This window comes from Artemia sp. Qi Xiang Cuo, chromosome 8, assembly GCF_049724085.1.
Source record: "Artemia sp. Qi Xiang Cuo chromosome 8, ASM4972408v1, whole genome shotgun sequence".
Lineage (NCBI taxonomy): Eukaryota > Metazoa > Arthropoda > Branchiopoda > Anostraca > Artemiidae > Artemia > Artemia sp. Qi Xiang Cuo.
Genome location: NC_142801.1, coordinates 25,301,904 through 25,313,988, shown reverse-complemented (window position 1 = coordinate 25,313,988; position 12,085 = coordinate 25,301,904). Strand labels below are relative to the sequence as shown.

Below are 12,085 nucleotides of genomic sequence, written 5' to 3'. Positions count from 1 at the left end.
CTACTACAAACATTATTTTTCTAATAGTAAAAGTCACGACTAACGTATCAATATCATTTCCATTTTGTATTTGCAAAATATTAAATGTGATTTTTTTTTGTTTAAAGTATATTTAATGTCCTTTTAAGACATATAAAAAAAAGTTGAAAAAACTTCCATGTTAAATTTTTTTTAATAAAAAGAAGTTTAAAAAAAACTTTAAAGAATGTAAGCAAAAAATAGGGGGAGACCCCAAACAGTTGTGGGAGGGGGCCCCTTGTAGAATGGAGAGAGGGGGCCCCTTGGAGGTTGAGTTCCTTGGTGGTTAGGGTCATTTGTGGTTGCGGTCCTTGATGGTTCAAATCCATAACCATCTCACTAGTTGATTTCTAAGGATTTCTAGGGATTGTTCTGAATTTCTATATTAAAATTCTTTTCTTGGCATCTACAACTTTATTAGCATACTCCATTGCTAATGAATATTTTACATTGCCCACATCCCTCATTATGCACTTGTGTATTATAGCGACCACAGTCGAGAAGTGAAAGCTAGGTCAAGTCCCGAGATATTTTCTTTGGCAAATATGACTTTATTAATTTCAACTTTTTAGCACACTACAATACTTAAAATATTTTATATTGCCAAAACTGCTCAATTGGTACTTGTGTATTATATAGAACACAGCCAAAAAGTAAAGCTAGGTCAGTTCATAGGATTACCTCTTTTCTTGGCGCCTACGAATTTATTAGTTTCAACTTTTTAGTACACTCCAATGCTAAAGAATATTTTTATATCACCCACTCTCCTCAAATGGTACTTGTGTATTATTCAGAAGACAATCAAAAAGTATAGCGAAGTCAAATTGCAAGATCGCCTTGTCATCGCTTACCGTTTCCGCAGATTGATACCAATGGCGTTATTCAAACATTTATGTCACGTTGCGTCTTAATTGATAAACAATTTTAATCCCTTTATCACTTTCATACGATCCAATTACAAAAATAACGATTTTATTGTCTTCTGTCTCATTTCAATCAAATCATCAATTAAGATCATTCATACTAGTATTATGCAAATGGAATATCTTTTTGCAAATTGAGACACCTTTATGCAGCTGAGATACCTTTTTCTATCTGTCTAATGATGATTAGATTATATGCAATCGGAAAATACAGGATATTAACCTGTTTGACAACATTTGACTCAGAAAACTCTCTATAACATATCCTCTTTGACAGGCTTTTATCATGAACATTAAATCTGTCCTCAAATCAGCATATAAATTACTACTACAATCACCCCTGGAAAAAAACAACAAATATACATGCATCGACGATGTTTCTTCTGAAAACAAGCGAAATTCCAAATTTTGATAATTTGCACTCGAAAGCTCTATGGTAGGGTTCTCTGATATGATGTATCTAATAAAGGGATTTTCAATAAGATCGCTTGCTTTTTTTGGGGTGTTTCACCTTTTTTCAAAAATCTGGCAAATTTTCTCAGATTTTTGGTTTTGGGTGGGCAACAATAAACTGAAAGAATTTTATATATTAAGAAGCACTATAAAAAAAACAAATCTGCCGGTATAGCAATTGTCATGAGAGTTCCATTTTTAGTTTTGGTGAATATTGGTCCAAAACACTTTTTACTCCCAGTTTTGTTATCACAAACTATTTTATAAGATTTATTGTGACGAATTTTTTTTTACCTGTTCACTTTATTTAGTTGAATAGGACACTAAAAAGAAAGAGGGTTAATTTTACAACAGCTGGATAGTAAGTTTAAATTTAGTTTTTTTTTCGCTATTCCATTTTTTAAATGTCTGAATATATGAGGGATTTAAGTTCGATGGAAGCAGAATTGTCCTGTTATGAAAGAGGTATATTTTACAAGGCCGTTGTAAAACCTAAACGTGATATCTATGCAGGCATGATGATTTTTTAGTATCTCTACTCCTTCTGTAAACTATTCTAAGGATTAGGAAATTGTATAAAGACAAGCCTACATTTGTTTTGATTAATTTTAAAAAAAATTCTTCTTTCGCTGTAAAAGTCTAAAACCTACTGCATCATTGGCACTTTACTGAAAACCAACTTTATGACAAATATTTTCTTTTGTACTTAATATTGAAAATAAACATTAAAATTATAGTAACACTTTATAATGTTACTAATACAATTACAGTGAAATAAATTCTTGAACAAATGGATCTTTCAACAATTAATATTATTATACATGAAGCACTTAGTGTGATGTTGTTTATACTTTCCAAGACTGTTTAAAACGCAAATTGTATCCAGTAAAGTACCAATGACGTAGTTTTTTTTGGACTTATACAATGAATGAAGGAGGTCATACCCAAACTCTTCTTTGTGGTGATTTTTGTTCGTTTCAAGCTTGATTTGTATATTCAATTTAAGTTTCACCCGTTTTAAGATTTATTTATGAATTTACATTAGCATCTATTGTTTGTTTGTTTGCATTGATCGTTTATTTAATTTCTGTTCGTTTTAAGTTTCATTTATACTTCAATAGGAAAATATTTTTTTTCGTTTAAAGCTTGATATTCATATTCAATCTAAGCATTTTTTAAGATCTATTTATCCATTTATATTATTACTTGTTGCGTGTTTTTGCTATGATTGTTTATTTAATTTCTGTTCGTTTTGAGTTTCATTTATTCTTTAATAGTAATTTCTGGTTATTTTGAGTTTGAATTTTAAAAGTTATTTGTACCTGCTAAGCTTAAGTTTAAAATAGCCTTTACTTTTCTTTGAAAAACCTATTTGTCAAAAAAAAAATTAATTAATTCTTTTTCGTTTTTGATTACAAAAAATCTAAAGTTTTTAAAAATTCCTTATTTCAAAAACAAACTTAGAAAAAAAAATCAAATGTTCATCAAAGTATGGAAACTGATATCAAAGTAACAATATCAAAGTGGAAAAATGGGTTTGTGTCAACCTTGGAGATTTTATTATGTTATGTTTGAACTATTTTTGACAAAATTGCTACCCAAAATTTTTATCGGATGGGTTTGGGAAAAAGAACGTTGGGGGACTGGATTAAGCTTCGGTCTCTTTTGACTCTTTAAAAGTGAATTAGAACTATCTATTTTCAATCAAATGAACCCTCTCTGAAGTTTATACGAGTATCCCTTCTATGAGAAGCATATATATCCCCAGAGTATAATTTACAACGCCTATCCCTGCGCCCTGGGGGTTTTGTCGCCCCATAAGTTTTAATATCTGATGTTTGAACTGTTTTTAACAAAATGGTCACCTGAAATTTTGTATCGGATGGGTTTATCCATCCGATACACCTAAAGGTATTTAGGGCGGGAGGGGCTAGTTGCCCTCTGATCTTTTTTCACTCTGAGTAAATGTAATACAACTTTTAATTTCCATTCAAATGAACCCTCTCTGAAGTTTATACGAGCATATCTTCTATAAGAACCATATATGCCCCCAGAGCAGTACTTACAACGCCTGCCCAAGCCCTGGGGGGCTGTGTCGACACAGTAGTTTTTCCTATTTGATCTTTGAACTATTTTTAACGAAATAACCATACGTATTGAAGTTTTTGTTATATGATCTTTGAGCTATTTTTAACAAAATGGCTACCTCAAATTTTTTATCAGATGTATTTGGGGAAAAGCGGCTTGGGGGGGGCAGTTGTCCTCTGATCACATTTGACTCTTAAAAAGGGCACTAGAACTCTCGATTTCCAATCAAGTGAGCCCCCTTTGAAGTTTACACGACAACCCCTTCCATATGAAGTGCCTCTGGGAAAAAAAATAAATGGATTGCATGGACAGGCTAGCTGCTCTCCAATCACTTATGACTCTTATAAAGTGAATTACAACTTTCAATTTCCAATCAAACGAGCCCTCTAGGAATTTTATACGAGCATCCCTTCCATAACAACCATATATGCCCCTAGGGCATAAATTTCAACGCCTACTCCCGAGCCCTGGGGGGCTGTGTCGACACCGGAGTTTTTTTTATCAGACCTTTGAACTATTTTTAACAAAATGTCTATCTCAAAAATTTTATCTGGTGCATATAGGGCATGGAGGAGGGGGCTAGTTGCCCTCCGATCTCTTTTGACTCCTAAAAAGTGAACAGGAACGTTCAACTTCAAATAAAATGAGCCCTCTCCGAAGTTTATACGAGCATCCCTTCCATAAGAACTATATATGCCCTAGAGCCTTACTCATGACGCCTGCTTCGGGGCCCTGAAAGGCTCCGTCGAAAAAGGAATTTTTCTTATCTGACCTTTGAACTATTTTTAATGAAATGGCTATTCTAGACATTTTATCGGATGGGCTTGGGGAAAAAGGGTGTGGGGGGGGGATAGTTGCCCTCGGATATCTTTTGACTCTTAAAAATTGAACTAGAAGTTTCAATTTCCAATCAAATGAGACCCCTCTGAAGTTTATAAGAGTATTCCCTTCATAGGAACAATATACGCCCCAAGGACAACACTTACAACGTCTATCCGCCGGGCTCTAAGGGGGCGTTTTTGTTATCTAATTTTTGAACAGTTTCCAAAACACTGGCTATCTCAAAATTTGTAGCGGACGGGTTAGGGGAAAGAAGAGCGTGGGAGGGGGCTAGTTGCCTTTAACTCTCTTGACTCTTAAAAAGTAAACTAGAACTTTCAATTTCTAATCAAAAGAGCCCTTTATGAAGTTTATACGAGTATCCGTTTTTTAAGAACCATACATGTCCTTAGGGCATAACTTAGAACGCCTTCCCGGTTCTATTGACACCGGATTTTTTCTCATCAGACATTTGAACTATTTTTAACAAGATGTCTGTCTAAAATTTTCTTCAGATGGGTTTTGAAAAAGAAGGGGTGGGGGGGGGGACTAGCTACCCTCGGATCTGTTTTGACTATTAAAAGTGAGCTCGAACTTTTAATATCCAATCAAATGACCCCTCTCTGAAGTTTATACGAGCATCCCTTTCATACCAACAATATATGCCCCAGGGCATAGCTTACGACGCCTGCCCCCGGGCCCTGGGGGGTTGTGACGACACCTGAGTTTTGGTTATCTGAATTTTGAGAAATGTTTAACTTAATGGCTATTTCAAAATTTTTATTGGATGCATTAGGGGAAAAGGAGCATGGGGTTGGAGCTAGTTGCCCTCCAATCTCTTTTTACTCTAAAAGCTTAATTAGAACTTTCAATTTCCCATCAAATGCGCCATCTCTGAATTTTTTACGAGTATCCCTTCAATAAGAACCATATATTCCCCCCAGGGCATAACTTACAACACCTGCCTTTGGGCCATGGGGGGCTGTGTTGACCCCTGAGTTTTCGTTATATGTTCATTGAACTATTTTTAAAAAAGCTATCTCAAACTTCTTGTCGGATGAGTTAGATGAAAAAGGGTGTGGAGGGGGGCGGGGGGCTAGGTGCCCTCCAATCTCTTTTGACTCTTAAAAAACGAACTAGAACTTTCAATTTCCAATCAAAAGATCCCTCTTTAAAGTTCCGAGCATCCATTCCATAAAACCTATATATGCCCCTAGGGCATAACTTATAATGTCTGCCCCTGGGCCCTGCTGGGTTGTTTCGACGCCGGAATTTTTGTTATATGATCTTTGATCTATTTTTAACAAAATACTATCTTAAAATTTTTATTGGATGCATTTGGGAAAAATGGGCTGGGGGGCCGGGGGGGGGGTAGCTGGTTACCCTAAAATATCTTTTGACGCTTAAAAAGTAAACTAGAACTTTCAATTTCCAGTCAACTGAGCCCTCTCTGAAGTTTATACGAGCATTACTTCCATAAGAACCATATATACCCCCAGGAAAAAACTTATGACCCGTGCCCTTAAATCTGTGGGGGGAGGATTCTCCTCAACAAGAAAATATTCGAAAGTTCCGACTGTGTTGAACAAAATGGCTGTATCTAAATTTTGATTGAATGTGTTTTGGGACAGGTGGACGTGATGGGCATGTTAATGGCCATCAAACCACTTTCGAGTATTAAAAAGGGAACTATCCCTTTGAATATAAAATCGAATGAGCCTTTTTTGAAGTTTCTACGACAACGCCTTCTATAAAAACCTGATATACCCCCAGGGTATGACTTAAAACCCTTGCGTTAATGGTTGTGGGGGAGTGTCCTCCTCAAAAATATTTTTTATATCTGGAAATCAACTATGCTGAACAAAATGGCTATCTAAAAATTTCGATTGGATGTGTTTGGGGGAATGATGGGCATGGGTGGGGATAGCTGCCTTCCAATCACTTTTAAATATTAAAAAAGGGCACTAGCCCTTTGAATTTACAGTCGAATGAGCCTTTTTTGAAGTTTCTACGACAACGCCTTCTATAAAAACCTTATATGCTCCCAGGGTATAGCTTAAAACTCTTGCCCTAAGGGTTGTGGGGGAGTGCCCTCCTCAAATATATATTTTCTATCTGGAAATGAATATATGCTGAACAGAATTGCAATCTAAAAATTTCAATTGGATGCGTTTGGGGGAATGATGGGCATTGGTGGGGATAGTTGCCTTCCAATCACTTTCGACTACTAAAAAGGGCACTAGCCCTTTGAATTTCCAATCGAATGAGCCTTTTTAAAGTTTCTACGACATTGCCTTCTATTAAAATCTTAAATGCCCCCAGGGCATGACTTAAAACTCTTGCCCTGAGGGTTGTGGGGGAGTGTCCTCCTCAAAAATATATCTTCTATCCAGAAATCAACTACGCGTAACAAAATAGCTGTCTCAAATTTATATTGGATGTGTTTGGAGGAATGATGGGCGTGGGGAGGGGGCTAGTTACCCTCCCATCACTTTCGACTATTAAAAAGGAGACTAGCCCTTTGAATTCACAATCGAATGAGCCTTTTTTGAAGTTTCTACGAAAGCACCTTTTATATAAACCTTATATTTCCCCAGGGCATAATTTAAAACCCTTGCCCTGAGGGTTTTTGGGGAGTATCTTCCTCAAAACATATTTTCTATCTGGAAATCAACTAGGAAAACCAAAAAATTTGATTGGATGTGTTTGGGTAAAGGATGGGCATGGGGGGGGGGGGCTAGTTGCCCTCCAATCACTTTCGATTATTAAAAAGGACATAAGCCCTTTGAATTTTCAATTGAATGAGCCTGTTTTAAAGTTTCTACGACAACACCTTCTATAAAAACCTTATATGCCCCCAGGGCATAACTTAAAACCCTTGCCTTGAGGGTTGTGGGGGAGTGTCCTCCTCAAAAATATATTTTCTGTTTGGAAATCACATACGCTGAACAAAATGGCTATCTCAAAATTTTGATTGGTTGTGTTTGGGAATGATGGGCGTGGGAGGGCTAGTTGCCCACCAATCACTTTTGACCCTTGAAAAGGGCACTAGAATTCTCGATTTCCATTCAAATGAGCCCCCTTTGAAATTTCTGCGACGACCCTTCCTCATGAAGTGCCTCTGGGAAAAAAAATGATAAGAATAAAACATTGGAGCCGTATGGCCTTTACTATGGGCAACGATTTAGCGTTACCTGTGATTTACGGAAGCAGTAAATCTTTCTGTAATTTTGGGTTGAGTTTAATTTTCTTTTAAGATTCAATGCATAATAATTGAATATATTATTGTTTTAATAAATTGTTCGCTTTGCCAGGAACCCCAGTCATTTAAAATATACTGTATTTTGTTTCATTTTACATGTAATTTAATTGCTCTTTTATTTGAGAGTTTGTTCCTAAAAGTATTTAAAAATAAACTTATTCTTACGAAGAAAATTTCCTGGAATATATTCCCTATCACCCAACCACCACTGATATTTTGTCGTTTGCCCCCTCCCCCCTGGAAAATTGTCTGCCGGCGCCCGTGCATCTTTGCAATCTCGAAAGACTGCTAAACTGGGATGCCAAATAACACTTTTAGTGGCTTTTTGACACTTTTTCATTCTGAGGGACACTGGGACACTATTGGGTCAAAAAGGCAGCTTTTTAAAAAAAGAACACTTTTTGGACACTTTTCCATATCAATAACCAAATGTATTTGTTTTCTTTTTTTTCATAAATACAACTGCTTTTAATTTTGTACTTAACTTTTAAGCTTTGGTAACGTCTTGGGGATTCTTCTTATAGATGTTTTTGCGCACAGATTTTTCCGCACTTCTTTCAAAGGTTTTTGAAAATTCACAGTGACAACCCTGTATTTGTTATTTTTGCTCATTTGGACACTATTGTCTTTCAAATTTAGGCAACCCTGCTCCTGACGCCTTGGCAAAAATTACAGCTTAAAAATATGTGGATGAGTAGTAAACCTATAAGACAAATTTTTTTAAACTACTTTATCAAAAACGGACATAAGATAGTTCCGTCGAGCTCTGTTATACCAAATGATGATACTTCTCTTCTTTTTACTAATGCTGGGATGAACCAGGTCAGTTTTAAGCACTTCAGGCTATAGAAAAGTGATTCTTAAATCCTAGCCTGATTGAGCTTAGTTTACTGTGGACTAATCCTAGGCTACTACCCATCAACATTGTTGAGAGCACTGGAGGGGAATGCACAAGACTCATAACTCAGTAAAAGTTAAATTTTGAAAGTTATGTAGGCTAGGCCTACTGGGAGGACCAGATTGTTGGTTGCCAAATACATTTCTGCAGGGTAAAATGACAGTTGTAAAATTTCCAAAATAGTGGCTTTCCAGAAGGAGGCATGATAGAATAAAAAGGGTATTTTTAGATTACATATTTAATATTCTTTTTATGGTTAAAAGTCACATTTGTGATAGCCTAATTCATCACCAGGCCTTCACCCTATATAATCCAGTAAATTTTGTTGTAGTTCGTACTATTGACTTAAAATTAAAGTAAATGGTAAAATTCTACTTTAGCTACTTCTGGCTATCTTGGAAAGGAGTTTGGTTAGGAAAATCAAATGGTAAAGTTCTACGAAATCATATAATTGAGCTAGAAATAAAGTGAATACACCATTCAATGCCTTTTTTTTATGCTGATTACAAATATAATAAGCATTTCTATCGAAATTTAATTTCAGCCCTCCCCCCTATATATGCCAATTCAGGTTTAGGTTAGGTTAGGTTAGGCTAGGTATAGCCTATATGGGGGGGGGGGCTGAAATTCATTTCCGATATAAATGCTTATTATATTTGTAATCAGCATAAAAAAGGTATCAAATGCTGTATTCACTTTATTCCTAACTCAATAATATGATTTTGTAGAACTTTACCAATGAAATTTTCAGGGATAGATCTACAGGCTAAAGTATGTCCTGGGAAGGTATTTTGAAGTACCTACCTCTACTCCTTCTCCCTCTAGAGTGTCCTGACCTTTGATGACCTTTAAAAATCTGTGTGCTATAAAAGTAAAACCTTGTAAAATAGATCTTCTGCTTAAAATGATGTCCAACAAAATTGTTTTCAGCTTCACAACTTTGCTCAATCCTGATTTATAAAGTTTTAAAGATATGTAAATACATTTCCGTAATTTTGAAAATTAACATTGATATGGCTTAAACTGCTACTCAAATAACAGGAATTGCATTTTCAGAAGTAAAGCCCGAGAAAAAGAATCTTATAGGCCTAACAGAAAATTAAGGTAAAATTCTGTTTTGTCAAAATTTCAATAGGTATAGATAGACCTGTCATGTAGGCAAATTTCAGGATCCTCTAGAGGGAGAAGGAGAGGAGATAAGTATTTCAAAATACCTTCCCAGGACATATTTTAGCCTGTAGACCCATCCCTGAAAGTTTCATTTTCCTAACCTCACCCCTTTCCAAGATAGGTAAAAGTAACTAAAGTAGAATTTTACCAAAGTAAACATACCACTCAATGCCTTTTTTTTATGCTCTTTCCAAATATATTGGGCTAATCATTTTTGTTGGAAATGAATTTTACCCCTACCCCTATAAATACCAATTCAGGGTGTATGTTTGTACATTAGGGGTGGGGGTGGTAAATTTTATTTTTGATGTAAATGAGAGGTAAGTTGAAACTATAGTAAACCCCAAACCGGCACCAAAATAACATCCAGCAGACACAGTCAGACTGGTAGCAGTGCACCACCAGTAACACCAAATAAATATTAGTGGCATGCTGTCAATTGATTGGTGTTTGTTCTATTTTTTGAATTATTTTGAATATTTTTAAAAAATTTAAAAACTAAATGAGTATCAGTTTTTATCAGAATTTGGCCCACAATTTCTTTTTAGCTTCATTACCATGACTGAACCTTGGTATAATAAGCACAAGACATCAAATTTTAATTTCTCACAAACATCCTTTTAATCCAAATGATATTAGTAGTTCTTGCACTAAAAGTTTCAAGTCAATACCCTTTCCTGTTCCTAAGATATTGCAGATGGACCTTTTAGATAACCTGGAAACATATAGTTTCTTTGATTTAGCTCAACATTTCCTGACATATTGCCTCAACACTCTTAGCCATTTTTGACACATCCAGGATAAAACGTTTTCCCCTTTCCTAATGATAAATTCAGAATGTAAAAATGGACAAATTGCAAAACTTACATTCCTTGCCTTGGGACTGCGGGGCATGGCATCCTCAGAGGTTTAGCTATTAGACGCTGTGAATATTTTGAATAAAATGCCTTTTTAATATATCTATCAGTGTTAAGAAGAGAATCTAAAAGGGCAAGACAGGGAGCAGCTCTCCTAACTTCCTTTTTTAACATGGCTTTAAAGTTTCAACTTAACACTCTTGGCCATTCCTTATATTTTGCTGTTGTATCCTTTTGTAAACCCTCTTGCATATAGTGTGATTTGGTTTGACATCACCCTTAACATTTTCCAGAAGTTTTACTTTAATATTCTTAGCCTTTTTGGAGGCTCAGGATCAAACATGCCACCTTTCTATAACAGCCAAACTTGTATACAAAAATAGGCTGTAAACCTTTATGTTAACAGAATATTCAGATAGGCAGGAAAGAAACTTACCTATCTGGGATCAGAATTTTTTCCTGAATCCAAATATGACATTTATTTGTGTTGAAAATCCTTTCTAACCTTACCTAAACACATAGCCTATATTTCCTATTACCTTAATTTATACTTTGGAGCAAAATGAGGTTTATGCTGGATTTATTCTGCTCTGCATCAATGATGGTAATTTGGAATGTCACTGTGTTATGGGCCCAGTGATGTTCCATTAGTTGGCAGCTTAGTGGGACAGACTGACCCACTTATATTTCCATGGCTTGTTGTTCTATTTGTTGTCAAGTCTTAACTTAAAGAGGCACTAGTGGATGCAGTCACAGTTTTGTCTTGAAGGTTATTCTAGTTGTTGGAAATATGCTCAGTAAAAAAGTTTTTGTGCATTCTAGTCTTCATTCTTTGCTTTTCTAGCTTCTGCAAGTGTCCTCTAGTGTTGTGTTGACCCGTATGTTTTGTGAGGGGGGTATTGTTTGGTTGCCTATTATATTTGTAGGTCAGCATTATGTGACATCTGCCATGTCTGAAGACCAGCGTTTTTAATTTTAGATGCTTCAGTCTCTTATCATACAGCATATTTTGCAGAACTGTGATGCATTTGGTGGCATGTCTTTGAACTCCTTCAGTTATTCTTGTAGGTGGGGGAGGTCAGACAGCTTCCAAAACCCTATAATTGCCTTACAATATCCTTGTAGAGTCTCAGAAAGACAGTACTGGACTGGCTGGTGATAGTGCATTTCAGAAGGACTGTACTTGAGTTAGCTTTTGACACAACTTGCTGCCAATGCCTATGGAACTTCAGTTGCTCATCAACAAGTACTCCCAAGTCTTGTTCTTCATGACTGGTTTGTAGCTGAATATCAGACTGCAACTTCTGGCCCTGCTTGGTATATTTGTGGTGAGGATTGACATTGCCAAAATGGAGGACACAGCATTTATTGATGTTGAACTCAAGTAGACATTTGCTGGTCCACTTCTGGATTCTCTTGAGGTCTAATTGTAGGCTTTGTTGAATGGCTGATCTGAAAAGCAGGGAATCATTGGCATAAAGTGTGATGTTATTTGTGGCTTCCTTTGTCATATTATTTATGTAAATGAGGAAGAAGATGGGGCCTAGGACAGTACCCTGAGGAACTTCAATAACAACATCACATGGTTTGGAAAATA

The 12,085-nt window shown here is 35.9% G+C and overlaps 1 protein-coding gene across 2 annotated transcripts in view; it reads left to right on the top strand.

Annotated features, from left to right (window-relative positions):
• The first annotated feature begins 8,221 nt into the window (after positions 1–8,221).
• The window catches only part of LOC148949269 (alanine--tRNA ligase, cytoplasmic-like), a 143,231-nt gene continuing 139,367 nt past the window's right edge, over positions 8,222–12,085 (top strand). For both annotated transcript variants that reach the window (XM_089093312.1, XM_089093311.1), the window contains exon 1: positions 8,222–8,385. In XM_089093312.1, the coding sequence (XP_088949438.1) occupies positions 8,248–8,385 (138 nt within the window). In that variant the 5' untranslated portion in view covers positions 8,222–8,247. The remainder of the gene's footprint in view (positions 8,386–12,085) is intronic.